An 18,124-nucleotide genomic window follows, 5' to 3' on the forward strand; every position below is an offset into this window, starting at 1 on the left:
CTATGATTGTACCACTGCTCTCCAGCCTGGGTGACAGAGCTAGACTCTGTCAAATAAATAAATAAAGGAATACTTGGTGGTTGTAAAAATTTCAAACGATGCACAAGTGCAATACAGCTCAAAGTGGAAATGCTCATTTCCCAATCCCGCTCCCCAGAGGAAAATGGTTTAACAGTTTGGTATAAACACATCCACATTTATTCTCTATCTACATCAAATGTGTTACTTTTAAAATCAGGAAAAAAGCAAGTACTGTAATAAAGAAAGAAGGTCAGTTCTCCTCATGACCACAAAGAAATCTAAGTGGTGGTGGTAGCTCATTTCGGCATCTAAGGAAGAACTATAAGGGCAGTTATTGGGTTTCTAGCAATCTCTCATTTAATCTTCTTGCCACTCTTGCGAGAAAGATGTAATTGTGCTTTATCCATGAGAATCCGCAAAAACAGTGAGGTGAGTTGACTTTCCCAAAATCACCCAGCTGGTAATCATTGAGCACAAATACCAGGGCAATTGCTTTACATCTATATTAGTCCATTCTCACATTGCTATGAAGAAATGCCCAAGACTGGGTAATTTATAAAGGAAAGAGGTTTAATTGACTCACAGTTTCACATTGCTGGGGAGGCCTCAGGAAACTTACAGTCATGGTGAAAGGCAAAAGAGAAGCAGGCACCTTCTTCACAGGGCGTCAGGACAGAGTGAGTGCAAGCAGGGGAAATGCCAGATGCAAACCATCAAATCTCCTGCGACTCACTATCATGACAGCAGCATGGGGGAAACTGCCCCCATGATCCGATTACCTCCACCTGGTCCTGCCCTTGACTTGCAGGGATTATGGGGATTACAATTCGAGGTGAGATTTGCGTGGGGACACAGAGCCTAACCGTATCAACATCCACTGCCCCACTGAATCTTCATGAGGAGTTATTGTTATCCTCACTTCACAGATGAAGAAACTGAAGCTCAAAATGGTTACGTAACTTGCTTAAGACCACAACTAAGTGAATGAGAGAGTCAAGGTTCAAATCCAGATATTCTGATTCCAGAATCATCACTTTTAACCTCCAAGTGAGGTCTGAGTCCAAGTTCATTCTGCTTGTATTCTACCACAAAACAGTGGAAGACAGGTGGTAAAGGGCACAGGTGGGTAGTGGGGAGGCAGAGCTAGAGAGTAGGAGGCCACACTTCAGCTGCAGGGCTGAGTAACTCCAGAGTCACTCTGGTCAGAGGAATGGACTTCCACTACTTCTGGTCACTCATACTGGACAACTAGTCAACAAAACCCCTTTAGCAGCAGCCTACCTCCCATTACAGAAGCAGTGGTTGAGCTGGGCATTCCCACGTCCACCCAGAGTGGTTAAAAATGCAGGCTCTGGAGCTGGACTGCCCAGGTTTAAATTCTGACCCTGCGACTTCCTAGTGTGTGTTCCTGGCCAGTCACCTAAGCTCTTTGTACCTCAAGTATGTTCCCTCAGCTATGAAATGAGGCTAATGTCTGTGCCCGCCTTATAGGTGGCTGTGAAGACTAACACACAGGGGAAGTAAAAGCATACATGAAGGTCAGAGCCTGGCGTGTTGTAGAGCTCAATGCTCAATGAGTATTTGTTCTTTGTATTCTATTCTCTCACCATTCCCTATTCCTCTTTGCCTTGCACAACTTTAGCATCAGGGTCAGGAGAAGTGGCTCATCCCTCACAGGGGACAGCAACCCCTCGTCAGAAGCTCAGTGTATCAGTCAGCCTGGGCTGCCATAACACAGTGCCACAGACTGGGTGCCTTAAACAACATAAATTTATTTTCTCACAGGTCTGAAAGCTGGAAGTTCAAGATCAAGGTACTGGCAGGGTTGGTTTCTCCTGAAGCATCTCTCCTTGGCTTGCAGATGCCCACTTCCTCTCTGTGTTCTCACATGGCCTGTTTTCCTGTGCACATGCACCCCTGGTGTCTTCCTCTTATAATGAGGACACCAGTCCTACTGGACTAGGGCTCTATCCTCATGACCTCATTTAACGTTATTTACCTCCTGAAAGGCTCTCTCTCCAAATGCAGTCACATAGGTGGCTAGGGTTTCAACCTCTACATTTTGGGAGGACACAATTCCATCCATAACACCCAGTATCCCTGCCTATCAACCAGTATTTCATTCCTTCAACAAATATTGAGCATCTAGTGAGTACCAGGTGCTGGGACAGGCACAGCGTCCCTCTTTTGTCTTATTGCTGAGCTCTTCTCCCTGTTCAAGGGAGGATCCTTCCTTCTTTTTCCTCCTTTTCTTTGTGTGTGTGTGTTTCCCTGTTTTTGCCTTCACCTTGTTTAAATGAAAAATTTCAAACCTATACCAAAACAGAGAGAATAGTATAATGAACCCCCATGTACCTATCAGTCAACCTCAACAATTATAAACTCATGGCCTATTTTGTTTTCATTTATACCCCCACCCATTCACCCACAACCACCCTGCTGGTTCTGGGATTATTTCGCAGCAAATTTCAGTCATCACACTTCATCTATAACATTTTAGTAATATGTCTCCAACAGATAAAACTAACTCTTTAAAACATGACCACGTTGCTATCATTTTAAAAAATTAAAAACAATTACTCAATGTAATCAAATTTCCATGATTGGCTAATACGTTCTTTGATAGTATTTTTAAGTCAGTATCCTTGTTAGCTTCATACATTATAATTGGCTGATATGTCTCAAGTCTTTTCTAATCTATAGGTGTCTACTCCCCACCCCCTTGAGATTTTTTTGTTGTTGCCGAAGTCGGGTCATTTATCCGGAGATAAATGAGAATTATTCAGAGTGAGGAGTCTCCTGCATTCGGAATTTTGCCATTTGCTTCCCTGGGAGGTTGTTTAACATGATTGTCTCTCTTTTATGTTCCCTTTAATTGGCAGTAAGATCTAGAAACTTAATTAGATTGAGCTTCCATTCTTTTAGTGAGAGTATCTTGTAGGCAATGTCTCCAACAGAATCATATGATATTTGGGTATCTCTCTTTTGGGGTCATTAGGAACCATTAATGATCATAGCCTAGGAATTGCAGAATGGTAACGTGCTATAATTTATTTTTTCATAAGCTGAAATGCTATACTTAAAGAAAACTTGTCCTCATCAACTATTTGGTTACTCTGAGATATAGTTTGTAAAGGAAAAGCAAGGAAATAATTATTTGTATTTACCAGTTTTTGTATTAATGAGTTGATTCCCTAACACCTTCCAAAGTTGGATATTTTTAAATATCATTACAATCCAAATATATTTTATGTATTTAAATCCACTGCAGTTTGTTCTAATTAATGCTCAAATTGTGTCATTGGCTAGTGGGAGCCTTTTGAAGTTGGCCTAACATCATCTTTTCTGTCTCTGACCTAGAATCAGTTATTTCTCCTAGAAGCCCTTGTTCCTTTTAGTGGAAACTGATATTTAAAATTTGGGCACTAGGAGTACTTTTTATTATTGACTTGGTTCCTGTTTCTAAGCCTTCTCAATGAACACAGCTAGGAAATAGTTTTTAAAAGAAAATTCATCATGGGTTTATTTCATTTCCAATGTAAAAACACTTTTTCTTTTTTACTTAACTTCTTTAATATCATATCCATATCTCCTTTCACTCTTGCTGAAAATCCCAGTTCCCAACACCATTAATATAATTCCCCAATTCATAGGACATGCCTAAGAGTCGCAAAGTAGTAATACCAATAACTACCAACAATATAATAATTACTGAGAATAGTTTAAGGGCTTTTTTTTTCATTTCTTTTTGTATCCTACTAAGGTAGGCTATCAAATTACTGTGTTTTAAAATCTCTTTTACTAGTTTCTTCATGTGGGTTTATGCCACCAACTAATCTAGCATTGCATTCATTTATTTCACTCTGCTTCTGAGTTTTTAGAAATTGCTTATCAGTTTATTGATTTGCTTAATCTTTCATTTTAATTATTTAAAATATTTACATAGTTCCAAAGTTAAATATATAAAAAAGGTATATTCTGAGAAAGCCTAGCTTCTATCCCTATCTTCTCTACCCTGTTCCCTCCATCCTTCTGTGAATAATCTTTTTAGTTTTTGGTTTATCCTTTCATTGATTGTTAATATGAGTGAATATGTGTGTATGCCCCTACCCCTTTCTTAGATAAAGAGAATCATACTGTGCCCACTATTCTCTACCGTGCTTTTATTCACTTAACAACATAGTCTGGGAACCACTCCATGACATTATATAGAATATCCCTCGTTCTTGTTTTCTAGCTGCATAAATAGTCCATTTTGTTGATTATCCTAGTTTATTCAGTTAGATCTCTACCACTGAACATTTGGGCCATTTCCATACATTTGCTATCACAAATAGTGCTACCTTGCATAACCTTGTGCATATATGTCATTTCATATTTTTGCCAGTGTATCTTTGGGAGAGTTCTAGAAATAGAATTGCTGGGTCAGAGAGTAAATGCATATGCATTTTGTTGGATATTACCAAATTCCTCTGTACAGCAGTTGTACTATATTGCACCTTCACCAGCAAGGTCCTAGAATCCTTGGTTTCTCACGGCCTCATGTGTCATTAAACTTTGAATTTTGCCTATCTGATGGATGAGAAATAATATTTCACTGTCCTTTTAATATGCATTTTTATTTTTAAGAGTGACGTTGATCATCTTTTCAAATGTGAAAGAGACATTGCATTTAAGAATCCTCCCCTCCAAATCCCTGCCAGGCAACTACCACTCTGCAATATGAAGATGAACAACAGAGAAACTGAAGGACAGAATGAATAGAGAGGTCACTGGACAATCATAGGAGCACAGGAAGAGATTAACTAGCCAAACTAATGAAGCAACACAGCAGAGAAAGAAAACAAAGTGGTGACCGCCAAAGGAAGGGATTGAATTTCCCTCTCTGGAGATTGTAGATGGGGTTTCGTTGACGTGTATGCACTGAGTGGAGAGTGGCCTAGACAGGCAATGGAGACTGCGTGATCTATAGCTCCCCAGGAAGTAAATGGGGGATCACAGTCCAACAACCAGAGAGGCTGGGCCTGTGCTGAGATGGAGCCAAGAAAGAGTCCCTCCTCACTGCTGAGATGCAAACCTGTATTGTAACAATGGGATGTAGCAATAGGCACGCCCCTCCCCACCTCCAAGGTCTCACGTGTCCACCAGGGAAATAGAAGAAAGCATTAGTAGTTGCAGGGAGATGGATGGATGGGTTTTGAAAACTGGGGTTACCCAGGAAGTGACAATACACATATACAATTTACTCTCCCAATGTTTGATATAGCTCTATGTAATTATTTAGTTTCTCTAAGCCTCAATTTATTGAAAATGGGGTAATGATCCCCGCCTATAAAATGAGGATAATAATAGTATGTGCCATTTAGTGTTGCCGTTGTCACAAGGATAATCCACATTAAGCCCTGACACGTAGTAAGTTATCGGTACACATGAGCTTATTACTGTTGGCTGTGGTTGTAGCACTATTATGTGTCACAGGGGGATTTAGAGACAGAAGTCTTGAGATTCAATCTCAGCTCTAATTTCATTAGCTCTGTGTCCTTGATCTAGTCTCTTAACCTACTCGGCCTTAGTTTTCTTCTCTATAAAATAGGGATAATAACTTCATAAATGTATGCATTTAAATGAGATGTGTAGCAATTAGCATAGTAAGTCATCAGTAAGAGTTGATGACTACTAACCTTATTATAATCTTCTTTGTTAATTAAACTTCCTGATATAAGTTTCTGTTAAGAATACTTGACAACTATTTTAGATAATTCTTGAAGGTTATAGCATTAAAAAAAAGAGGAGTGGGTATATTAGACTATCTTTTATGAAACTGATTACCTGGAGAAATCTACAAAACTTTACAGAGAGAGAAGTGCTATGCAGCTCTTTATTCCTCCCCAGTCTTGTTCAGGGAATTTTTGGCATCTGATAGCTCCATAGTAAGGGAGTACAAAGGAGCAGAGGTTCCTTTGACATGGGAGGCGGCTTAGCTTAAGATCTCTGGATTTACGCTGTCTTGCCTAGGTCTGAATCCAAGCTCTGCAATTTGCTAACCCAAGGCTAGTTACTCAACCTCCATAAGCCTCAGCTTTCCTAGGAGGTAATAATAGCACCAACCTCACAGGGGATTTTGTTTTGCAAACAGTGAACTTGATTACGTATGTAAGCTCAGTGCCTGACTGAGGTGGAGTCAACCCCAAGTCAATGGCAGTGGTGATGGCAGTGGCAGAAGCAGTAGTAGTGGATGTCATCATCATCCTCATCATCAGCCTTGGGGAGGTGTGCTAGTCTGAGTGGGCTAGGCTACACGGTGTTAACTTACAACCTCCAAATCCCAGTGGCTTAAAAATCAGGAGCTTATATCTCACACAGACCACTGAAGCTACATATTTAACATGGGTCATCAGGGATGTCTGCTCCTTAGAGTCACTTAGGGGCCCAGATTGATGAGACTTCCCTCTTGACACTTGCTTCCACAATTACCGAGGCAGGAAAAGGAAACTATGCAGATCACACACAGGCTTATAAAGTTTCCACAGAGACATGATGTACAGCACTTCTGCTCTCATTTTATTGGTAACAGCAGTCACATGACCTTTCATAACTTCAAAAGGGGTGGGCAATGAAGTCCAACCATGTGCCCTTGAAAGAGGAATAGCTCTAATGACTACCTTAGGGGCTGAGGGTCTGGTTGCAGGAAGAGACAGGGGTGGTGGGAAAGAGGCAGCTGAGAATGGGGATGCCCAGGATGGGACACGTTGACAGAGGCATAAATAACAGACTTTGCAAGACCAGAGACAGCCAGCAGCTGTGCCTAGACCTCCCAGTGTCCTGTGGAGTTCCCTGCCTTGGACTGTATTCATTCATCCTGTCATTAACTCATTTATTCATCCAACCAGCAATCCTTGAGGAACAACTGCGTGCCAAGCACCATGCTAAATACTGGGGATACCAAGTTGTATAACACAATTAACACATCCCATGCCCTCCTGGAGTTTACAGTGAAGCAGGGAGTACCGGTGCCCTGAGCTGGACATCTGAGTTGTAGGGTCCTGGGGTTCTGACCTTCTCCAGGGCCAGATGTGAGGAGGTTGGCTGGGTCTATGCCCCTGCCTCAGGCCTGACAGTTGAGTGAGGAACAAAGGAAAAACACAGTGTGGCCCAAATATTAGTTGTACTTCAGCCCTTCTAGAATGACAAAGGGACTTTGCTTAAAGGATTCTTTTCATTTCTCCCCTCTGGCCTTTAATAACACTCCACGTGATATAACTGGACCTACCCATAAAGGTCCCAGTAGACAAAACTCACAGTTTATAGTTTATGTAATTTTCCATAAAAACAAAAACTATACTTGTTGCCTGACACATTTTATAGAGAGATTTTCTGTTTGTTTACTCATTTGTCCCTGAAGAAAGCTGCCTCTCTTCCTTCTGTCCCCCCAGCTCCCTGCGGTGGTCACCTGACTTCACCCAGCGGCACCATCCTGTCTCCGGGCTGGCCTGGCTTCTACAAGGATGCCTTGAGCTGTGCCTGGGTGATTGAGGCCCAGCCAGGCTACCCCATCAAAATCACCTTCGACAGGTACTTGTGACCACAGCCTTGGGGGAGAGGGCAAGGGGGAGATTTTTACAGAGCCGTGTGGGAGGGAATACAGGGTGGATAGGGGACCAGTGCCAACGCTGAAATGTCAGCAAGGTTGGAGAACACTGGACCAGATTGCCCTGGGTGGGGCAGACCTCACTGGCTCTGCCCTTGGGCTTGGTTTGTGCTGTTTAGGGGACTATGGCAGGAGGGGTGAAGAGAAGGCTTGGGTACCATTTGGGATGTTAGAGCTCCCCCCTCCCCAGCCCCCAAGGAGGGGGAGTGGGCAGATAGACACCATCAGATGTTAAAGCATGACACTGGCATCTGACGAGCATTCTCCTGGAAATGTCCAGCGTGGGAAGACAGCCCCCCACCTCTGCCCCAAATCCTGCTCATGTGCCCCACTTCTAGCTCCCACCCTGGCTATGCACCTTGGGTGGAGAACGTAGCCACCTAAATGTGAAAACAAACTTCTTCCGGACAAAGTGTTCCTGGCCTGGAATAGCAGTCTGCAAACTTTTGTGTGAAGAGCCAGATGGTAAATATTTTAGGCTTTGTGGGCCACTTGCCTACTTGCATATCTCTGATGCATGTTCTGCTTTGCCTTTTTTTTTTTTTTTTTTTAAGATCTCTTTACAAATGTAAAAACCATCCTTAGCTCTCCAGGCTATAGACCAGATCTGGCCCTGAGGCTTTAGTGTGCTGACCCTTGGCCTAGAATGTTCTGACCTCCATGAGGCTAGTCATTGTGCCTTTAGGTCTTAAGTTGGCTCACGGATCAGGCCACAGAAAGGATGAGAGCAGCTTCCGACCATGGAAGGAGGAGGAGGGGTTAAATAGAGTGGAGAAGGTCCTTCTGCATCGCTAGTGAATGTGTGCAAATTATATTAAAAGATCCCAGCCTGCCAAAATCTGGTTATTCGGAAGCCCTGGGTCAGGCAGGGCTTTTGTCATTTGCAAATTAATAAGCTTGGATTTCTCAAGAAGGCTTCATTTCTGTCATTTGGTAGATTCAAAACCGAGGTCAACTATGACACCCTGGAAGTACGTGATGGGCGGACTTACTCAGCGCCCTTGATCGGGGTTTACCACGGGACCCAGGTTCCCCAGTTCCTCATCAGCACCAGCAACTACCTCTACCTCCTCTTCTCTACCGACAAGAGTCACTCAGACATCGGCTTCCAGCTCCGCTATGAGAGTGAGTCTCAGTGGGCTCAGGAAAAGGGATGACAAGGTCAGCCAAGTGGGTCAAAGGCCTCAGGACTGTGCTCCACCACAGGCCCCTGCTTGGCCCCATCCCCATGGTGTTCTTGGCTAGGCTGTGCCCTTCAGAAGGCCCTGGGGAAGGTACTCTGTTGCTCTCAGCATCCCTCAGGTCATGGGAGCTTAGAGTTAGTTGTTCACGACCTTCCCGCCAGGCCCTTGCGTGCAGACCTCATGGCAGGTGATTGGGTGCTGCCACGCTGGGCACTCTGGGATCAGAACATTTGACTGACCGTGAAGTTAACCCGAGATGGCATCTCGCACCCGCACTTGCCTTTCCTCATCACCTTCCACATTCGTCCCCTCGATTTAAAGGATCATTGTCACTTCAGTTCTCTGTAGACCAGTATAGAAAGCTGGGGCTGTGAGCACCATGAGGACAAGGTCATTTTCTTACTCCTAAGCCTTAGCATAGCACCTAAGCCACTCTCAGCAAATTCTGATGGCCACATTTCATGAGTCAGTAATTGGCAACTTCCGCCTTTAATAAACCAGGGCTCTCTTCTTCCTCTTTGGAGTCAACTGGGGTCCCTCTGTGGTGACAGTGAGCTGTCTGTCCCAGCTGTGGCCTCTCTCTTTCAGCTATAACACTGCAGTCAGACCACTGTCTGGATCCAGGAATCCCAGTAAATGGACAGCGTCATGGGAACGACTTCTACGTGGGCGCGCTAGTGACCTTCAGCTGTGACTCGGGCTACACATTAAGTGACGGGGAGCCTCTGGAGTGTGAGCCCAACTTCCAGTGGAGCCGGGCCCTGCCCAGTTGTGAAGGTGAGGCACACCATGAGGGGGCGCTAAAGTAGCAGACTCCTCTCCTGCCACAGAAACACAGGTGCTCAAAAGGCCACTGACTCCCTCACCCCATCAGCGAGGGTTGGGCTTTCGAGAGATGGGGGATGGGGTCCCAGGAGGATGACAGGGGTGCTCCCTGAGGCCCTCTGGTCTTTCACTGCCCTCTTCACTCCTTCTATAGCTCTCTGTGGTGGCTTCATTCAAGGCTCCAGTGGGACCATCTTGTCACCAGGGTTCCCTGACTTCTACCCCAACAACTTGAACTGCACCTGGATTATCGAAACATCTCATGGCAAGGGTGAGTGTTTCGGCCCATAGCAGGCATTGGGATGTGACGAGGTCAGGGACCCAAGTTCCTCAGGTCAAGTTGACCTCAATGGGGATCTCCCTAGACAGTGACCTCTGGGCTTCGTCTGAACTTTTCTCACCAACAAGAAAACTTCCAGAGTCTTCTCATCTCTTTGAATGGTAGAACTTGTTCAATAAGTATTGTTGAGATTCTAAAATCTCCCTGCTGGAAGAGATCTTAGAGGTTACCAGCTATCTAATCTTACTCAGTACAGGAACCTTCTCTAAATCACTCCCCGCAAGATGGCAACACACCAGCTCAGCTCACCCTCTGCCTAAACATGCCTGATGTGGGGAGGCCACCAACCCGTTCAACAAATGGGCACGTACTATCATTTTTGCACAGATGCTTTCTTCTAATAGTCTATTAGTGTCTCTGAAAATGTTTTTCTTGTATTGCATCCTGGAGGAGCATCAGATACACCTGCTCCCTCTTCCTCACATTCACCCTTCAGATACTGAACACAGCAATCCCCTTCTTGCATAACTCTGCTCCTCCCCTGATGCCATCTTTCATATGGGTCACCAGCCTGCACTGCTGCCTCAGCTCCCCTAATGTGAGTGACCTTTGGGAGTCCAAGTTCAAAGTAAAAGTGCTGGTTATAAATAAATGTTAATTAATATATTAATACTCTCTTCTCAACAAATATGTATTCAGTGCCACCCATGTGGCTGACACTGGGGCTGGGCATCAGCAGTAACCAGGCAGATTTGGCTTCTAGCCTCAGAAGCTTGTTGCCAAGTTCATCCAGAGTCATGGTTCTTGCAGTTTGGCAAATACGCTAATGCTTAGGCCCAAGGCTAGAGGTTTTGATTTTCTACGTTGGCGGAGGAAACCAGGCATCTATGTTTTCAGAACACTTTGCCAGTAATTTTGATGCATGCTTTTAATTAAGAACCTCTGATCTAGAAGAATTAACATGCAGAAGAGCCAAAAAACTAATTTTAAAGGAAGATTAATCCTTCCGGATATTAAAATGCCGTTATGGGCTAAATTAACGTTAACAATGTGTTATGAGTACAAGAGTGGACATACAAATAAGACGTGGAGAATAATTGTCCGGAAATAGATCCCTCCATGTGTGCACACACATGCCTGTGTACGTGTGAGAAAGAGACAGACTTTAGTATATAAGTAAAGTGTCATTTCAGATCCATTGAAGAAAGAATGGATTATGTAATAAATGGTGTTAAAACAGTGGGTTGAACCATTGGAACAAAAGAAAAAAAATACATCTATACCTCAAGCATTCTCGAGCATTTAATCACATAAACTCCAGCACTAGAGGAACATGAATCTCTAACCTCAGGTGGGCATGTACTTTAAAGAGTAACAACAAAGGTAGAATCCATAAAGGCAAAGACTGCTAGATTCAATTTAAAAAAAACTTTGAAAGGATTTAGGTTTAAAAAAAAAAAAAAAGCTCCATAAAAATTTAAAGTCAAATACTAAATAGAAAAAAAAAACTCGCAACATATGATTGACTAAGGATTAGCAACCAGACACACAAAGAGTTCTTTAAAATTTTTAAGAGACATATGCCTAGCCAAACCAGCCCACAAAATGAGCAAAGCTATAAAGTAACACTTTGTAACAGAGGAAATACAAATGGAAAATCATCGACCTCATTAATAATGAAACAAGTGTAATTTTAAAAGGGAAATACCATTTCCCTTTTTAAGTCATCAAAGAAAATTGTAACCGTCTAGGGGATAATGTGGACACTTGCATACTATTGACTGCTGACATTGTGTGAAATGGTTCAGGCATTCCAGAGGGTGACTGGTGATGTGAATCAAAAGTTCAAAAATATATTGTAAGAGACTTAGGAATCTGCAGATGTTGGTATCCAAGGGTGGTCCTGGAACGAATCCCCTGCAGATACAGAGGGACAACTGTACCTGCCTTTGCATCTAGCAATTCCACTTACTGGAATTTATCTGAAGAAAATAAGTAAAACTCTACATCAAGATTTAGCTGCAAAGATTTCGCCTAAGACATTATGTATTATACTGAAAAATTAAGAACTATTAAAATGTCCATCAATAAGGAAATGTTAAATAAACATAGGGTATGGCCATAGAATAAAATACTAGGCAGCTACTAAAAGGAATAACATGAAAGAATATTTAAAGACCTACAGGGGTGGTTGCAATACTTTGTTAAGTAAAAAAAATAAGTTTGCCAGAAGAATATATTTAGTTTAAAAGACATCCTTGTTTGCATAGAAAACAGCCTGAAAAAAATATACCCCAAGATGTTGTCTCTTATTTTCATCTTTTGGCTTTTTTCTAATTTTGAGCAGTAAACACATTACATCTAAAATATACTATTTGTATAACAAAGAAGATTTGAAAGAAAAGTCATTTGTAGTCCCACCACATGTACTTAAGTGTGTTACTTGGCGTTTACTAGGCCTGCCCTAGCCAGGGCTAGGATGGCCTGGAGCTTACTGCGTCAAGGCAAGACTAGCCAGGCAGTCAGGGTGAGGCCCAGGATTGTCCCCTTCTTCCCACAACATTGTTCCTAAGGAGGGGAGGGCTGGGACAGTGTCCTTGTTCATCCTTCAGAGCTGTTTCTACCAAGCCTGGTCAGAGGAGACCATTGGAAAGAAAAGCAGCCCCTAACGATCCCTAGAGAAACAACCTCTGTCATTATGTTTTTCTCTGTGTCTGGGCATCTGTGATTACAAAGTTGTACATTTTTCTATGAGTTTCTATGTGTGTGTTTTTTCCTGGAAGTCAATCAAGCTCACCAACTATTTAACAAATGCTTATTTGATACTTGCACTACCCAAATTGCTAGGAAAACAGCTGAACAAGCCACTCTGCCAGTACCTGCCTTCAGGAAGTTTATGCTTTAGTGGTAGTAGACAGCCTAAACCAAGATCTCAGTGTAGCATAACCAATGTGTGATAGAGCAGACAGAGGAGTGAAAACATTCTAAGCCCAGCCCAGGGCTTAGGGAGGTGTCCTGGAGTTGAGACTTCAGCTGGTCTTCAAAGATGAGCAGGACGTAGCCATGTTGAAAGGTGCTCAGCAGAGAATCAACAAGAAATCATGGCTGAATGACCAGATCACTTCTTCCTTAGAACCACTTAAAGGCATCACCTAATTCTTAGCATAGATCCCCAAATTATAAAATCGCTAGGCCAGGCACGGTGACTCATGCCTGTAATCCCAGCACTTTGGGTGTCAAGGCGGGCAGATCACCTGAGGTTGGGAGTTCGAGGCCAGCCTGACCAACATGGAGAAACCCTGTCTCTACTAAAAATACCAAAAAAATTATTTGGCAGAGGTGGCACATGCCTGTAATCCCAGCTACTCAGGAGGCTGAGGCAGAATTGCTTAAACCCAGGAAGCGGAGGTTGCGGTGAGCCGAGATCATGCCATTGCACTCCAGCCTGGGCAACAAGAGCAAAACTTCATCTCAAAAAATAAGAAATAAAATAAAATAAAATAGCTGGCACAGCCTCATAGTCCTTACTTTTCTCAGCCTCATTCTGAGCCCTCTAAACTAAGTTCTATCTACACAAAACTTCCTTCAGTTTCTAGAACTTGCCAGACTTCCCTTCTCCTCTAGAGCTTTGCACATTTGTACAGTGTTCTCTCTGGAACACTTCGTCTCACCAAGCAAAGGGAATGGGAATCTCTACCATCGCCCTTGCCTGGCCAGCACTTCATCCTTCTGAACCCCCTTCCTCTAATGAGCCTTCCCTTACCCCCTCTCCCCAGCTCTGAATCTAGGTTGGGCTCTTCTCCCCTGGGCTCCCATAGCATGCATTCTATACCTCCACGACTTCAGACTTTACTCCACTGTAGAGAACTTGCATTTTCATCATCAGTCTCCCTGACAGACTAGGAGCTCTGTGAGAGATAGGTCTGTCTTGTTTCCTGTAGTTTCCTTGGCCTCTGGCTCTATGCCCGGCACATAAGGAACTCAAGAAGCATTTGGTGATATGAATCGAATTGAACTGAGCCCAGGCCCTTCTCCAGAGGGCATTCTTCGTTCTCTGTTTATAAGAGTATCTCGGGTTAACAGACCTATTAAGCTGCTGTCTGTGATTGCTCCCTAAGAGGCAGCAGTATGGCTCAGGAAACTCAAAACTCTGTAAAATTTGAAATAGTTCAACTTGCCACCTGCCCAGCCCAAGGGAACAGCCAATTCAGGAGTCCTGAGAATGTGCCCTTGCTGAGACCCCAGAGCTGACACCTTTTAACCCATGAGGCTGTCCGGGAGTTAGATGAGTTGAGCAAAGGGAATGCCTTCTTTTGCACCCCTACTGTGTGCCAGCCACTGTGCTGTGTGCTTTGCATATGCTTTCCCAGTTATGACTCACTTAGGGGGTAAATGTCACCTGTACTCTTACAGGCGATATTATCGCCTACATATTACAGTTGAAGAACCTGGAACTTGAGGTGTTAAGCAACCTTAGCCAAGACCTTTGAGCAGGTAAATGGGCTTTTGATGCAGATGTGTCTTACCCCCAAGTCCATGCCTTTCCCACTGCCCTGTTCTTTCCGCTCCTATGTGGTATTGATGTCATTGGTACGATTCTGCATGGTTCATTCAAGTGAAGTATTTGTGTGTGCATCTGTCACATCAAATCTGGATTCAAACTCCAACATGGGGCCTCTCTATTTCTGCAACAATGTCTTCATTTTCACACAATGGCCCAAAAAGCCCCAAGCAGTCAGCACAGCTGGGAAACCCAGAGGTTTCAGCTCAGATGTTTGCTCATCCTTAGAATCCCAGCCAAATGGGATTCTAATAGAATCCTTTGGATTCTGTTATAAAGCCCTTTGGAAGGGCTCTATTTGCATGCTAGAATAGAGTGCAAAGCGTGGTGCTTAATCAACTTGTTTCCACCTGTGACTGGGTCTCACCCACTCTCCACCCAACTCCATGTCCTAGGTAGGAGGGAAAGGGTGTATATTTCCTAAGCTGTATAGACTGAGAACAGTTTTCTCATTTGCAGACATGTTTATGTGTCAGGAGTATAGCATGCACATGGGCACATGCACCCACAAGCCTTTTCACATCAAGGATCTTGACCCCCATGAAGCCTTTCCAACCCTTGAGGCATAGTTCCCCACTCTTCCTCTGTGCCCCACTCTGGATTCTCATTAGCAGTGATGTGTCTGTCTTCTCTGCTAAACTGGGAGATCTTTCTCAGTGCTTAGCACAAGGCCTGGCACTTGGTAGGTGCTTAGGCCTTGATGCTTCTCAGTTGCCTGGGAACGGGGTATTTACAAGCTGCATCTTTGGTCCCATCACTTCTGTTGGGTTCTGTCTCCTCCACCTCTACCTATAGAAGCCCAAATCCTCCAGGATCACCAGCCTCTATCAACAGAGAGGAAAGGATATAAAAACCTTTAAAATGCTTTAGCATTAGAGGCTTGGCTCCAACCATCATTTATAAAAAATGTAGCAGCAATTATCTAGAGAAGTATTTCTCAAATTTTAAGTGCATATAAATCATTTGGGATCTGAAGAGCATGCAGATTCTGATTCAGTAGGTCTTCAGTAGAGGCCAAAGATTCTGCAATTCTAGTAAGTCCCCCAGTGCTGACCACACTGCTGATTCATGGACCATACTTTGAGTAGAAAGTAGGATCACACTTGGAGTAGCAGGTGGGTCCTAGTCTAACATGTTCCTGTCCTGGCACCATACACAACACATAGTCCCAATAGGATACTCACTTGGTGTGATTCTGCATGGTTCATTCAAGTTAAGTATTTGTGTGTGCATCTGTCACATCAAATCTGGATTCAAGCTCCAACATGGGGCATGGCCCATGTGCATGGCCATGCACTTACACGCATGCCCACCAAACACAACCGCCATCTGGACAAGTTCTAGAATTGCTTTGGGTGTTAAGACCATGCTGCTCTATAACTTCCCTCACTACCTGATCTCTTACCCTACCTGGCTATTCTTACTACCTGCTCTCTTTCTGTAGCCTGAGAGGCCGCACCCTGGAGTAGCTGAGAGCACGGCCTCTGCAGTCGGATTGCCTTAGTTCAGATCCTAGCTCTACCACATACTAGCTGGGCGACCTTGGACAGATGACTTCATCTCTTTGTGCCTCTGTTTCCTTGGATGTAAATTGGAGATGATAATAGTGTACCTACACCACAGTGTTCCTGGCAGAATGAAATGAGTTTTTCTGTCTGCCTTCCAAGGGAGAGGGGCTGACTATAGTGCAAGTAAAAGCAGTTAGAACAGCAAATATTCATTAAAAGTTAATGAATATCATTATTTTGATTTTATTTTATGCTCTTCACCTTCCCCCTTACTGGAGCTCCCTCCTCCCTCTTTCCAGCTCTCTGATTGCTCTTTGACCATCTCCCCCATCGCTCCACCTTCGCCTGGTCTCCTACTCCCTGTCACTTCTGCCCATGCTTCCAATCACCCCTTCTCTGATTCTCACTCTGCCCTCTTCTCCCCTAGCCCTCTTCTCCATGCTTGTGGCTTCAGATATCAACTATTTGCTGGTGACTCAAATCTACCTCTGTAGTCCCCCTTTAATCCTGAACTTCCAAATCTGTCCTTCCAGTGGCCCACTGATCTCACTGCTTGCACGCAGAAAAGGCTAAGTCCATTACTCTTCTACAACCCACACCTCCCTCCTGCATGCCCTTCCCCAGGTAACAGAAGACATCACCATCCTTCAGGTGGACATGCTACCGGATGTCATGTCATTTCTCATTTGCATTAAGTGCCTGCTGTCTTGGCTACCCTACCCCGACCCCTGAGGGCTCATGGCCATCTCCTGCTCTTGCTCCTTCTGCCAGGCCCCATCCTCTCCCAGTGCAGAGCAGCCACCAATATAACTGATCTCCCTCCCTGCTCTCCCTCCACTTCATCCTCCTTACAGCCACCAACATCTTGCTAAAACTGAGATCTGGTCCACTCTGGATAGGATGGCTTCTCATTGCCTCCAGAAAAATATTGGGTCTGGCCCCCGTCTACCTATCCAGCTTCAATTCCAGGAGTAGCCACACCAAGCTGCTGCTCAACAAACCTGGAATCGACAGTCCCTTTACACATATGGGTCTCCTGCCTGGGACACTCTTTCTTCCCTTACCTGGTTAATTCCTGTGCATCCTTTTAAGATCCATGTCAAATGTTTACTCCTTGGTGAAGCCATCCTCCACCCGCCTCTTCCTGCTGTCAACTGCTTTCTGTTCCAGCCCCTATGGCATGCTGTCTACATTCATTCCAGCACTCAGCACTCTGTATTGCAGCTATTCGTTTAATGTCTGGTATATCCTCTTGCACCTAACCCTGGATCCTAGCCCATAGTAAAGACTCAACAAATACACAAATGCTTGTTGAATGAATTAATGAATGTCTCTAAAGCATTCTCATAGGTCAAGCCATAAATCTCTCTTTTAAATTTTGACAACTATAAAAAGGCGTTCTTCTCCCTGAGTGAATCTTTGGGCACTTGTATGTTCAAGTTCCTTCATTCAGATTCACCTGTATGGTTTATCAGTGCATGCTTGTAGTCATACACACAGATAGACATTTGCAAACTGGAAATGTTTGTGTAGATCCTGTCTTGCAGCTGAGGTGCTCCAGCCATCTCGCCATCACCAACCTGACCCTCTGGTCTCTTGGCAGGTGTGTTCTTTACTTTCCACACCTTCCACCTGGAAAGTGGCCACGACTACCTCCTCATCACTGAGAACGGCAGCTTCACCCAGCCCCTGAGGCAGCTGACTGGATCTCGGCTGCCAGCTCCCATCAGCGCTGGGCTCTATGGCAACTTCACTGCCCAGGTCCGCTTCATCTCTGATTTCTCCATGTCATATGAAGGATTCAACATCACCTTCTCAGGTAAAGAGTGTGAGGGTCCCTGAGGGGAAGAGACCATGGCGCTATTCGCTCTCTCCTTCTGCTGCCAGTCTCTGGTTTTCCTAGCAGATGGATATTAATCCACTCTCCAGTCCCTGGGAAGTTGACCTCAGTGCTTCAGTAAAAGATGCTTGGGTTAGACCCAAGTAAGAACTTCCCTATAATGGTCTTGGAAGGAGTTAGCATGATCACTGAGGATTCTCCTTCTATGAAGGTGTTTAGGATTTGCTCTGAACATGGCCCACCTAGCTGGATGAACT

At 44.2% G+C, this 18,124-nt stretch overlaps 1 protein-coding gene across 7 annotated transcripts in view; it reads left to right on the forward strand.

The window, feature by feature from the left end:
• Positions 1–18,124, forward strand: part of CSMD2 (CUB and Sushi multiple domains 2) — a 664,749-nt gene that overhangs the window by 442,921 nt on the left and 203,704 nt on the right. For all 7 annotated transcript variants that reach the window (XM_054538082.2, XM_054538100.2, XM_054538088.1 and 4 more), the window contains 5 exons: positions 7,455–7,593; positions 8,607–8,794; positions 9,442–9,630; positions 9,833–9,949; positions 17,631–17,846. In XM_054538082.2, coding sequence (XP_054394057.1) covers positions 7,455–7,593; positions 8,607–8,794; positions 9,442–9,630; positions 9,833–9,949; positions 17,631–17,846 — 849 coding nt within the window. The remainder of the gene's footprint in view (positions 1–7,454; positions 7,594–8,606; positions 8,795–9,441; positions 9,631–9,832; positions 9,950–17,630; positions 17,847–18,124) is intronic.

Source organism: Pongo abelii, chromosome 1 (genome assembly GCF_028885655.2).
Source record: "Pongo abelii isolate AG06213 chromosome 1, NHGRI_mPonAbe1-v2.0_pri, whole genome shotgun sequence".
In the NCBI taxonomy this organism is placed as follows: Eukaryota; Metazoa; Chordata; class Mammalia; order Primates; family Hominidae; genus Pongo; species Pongo abelii.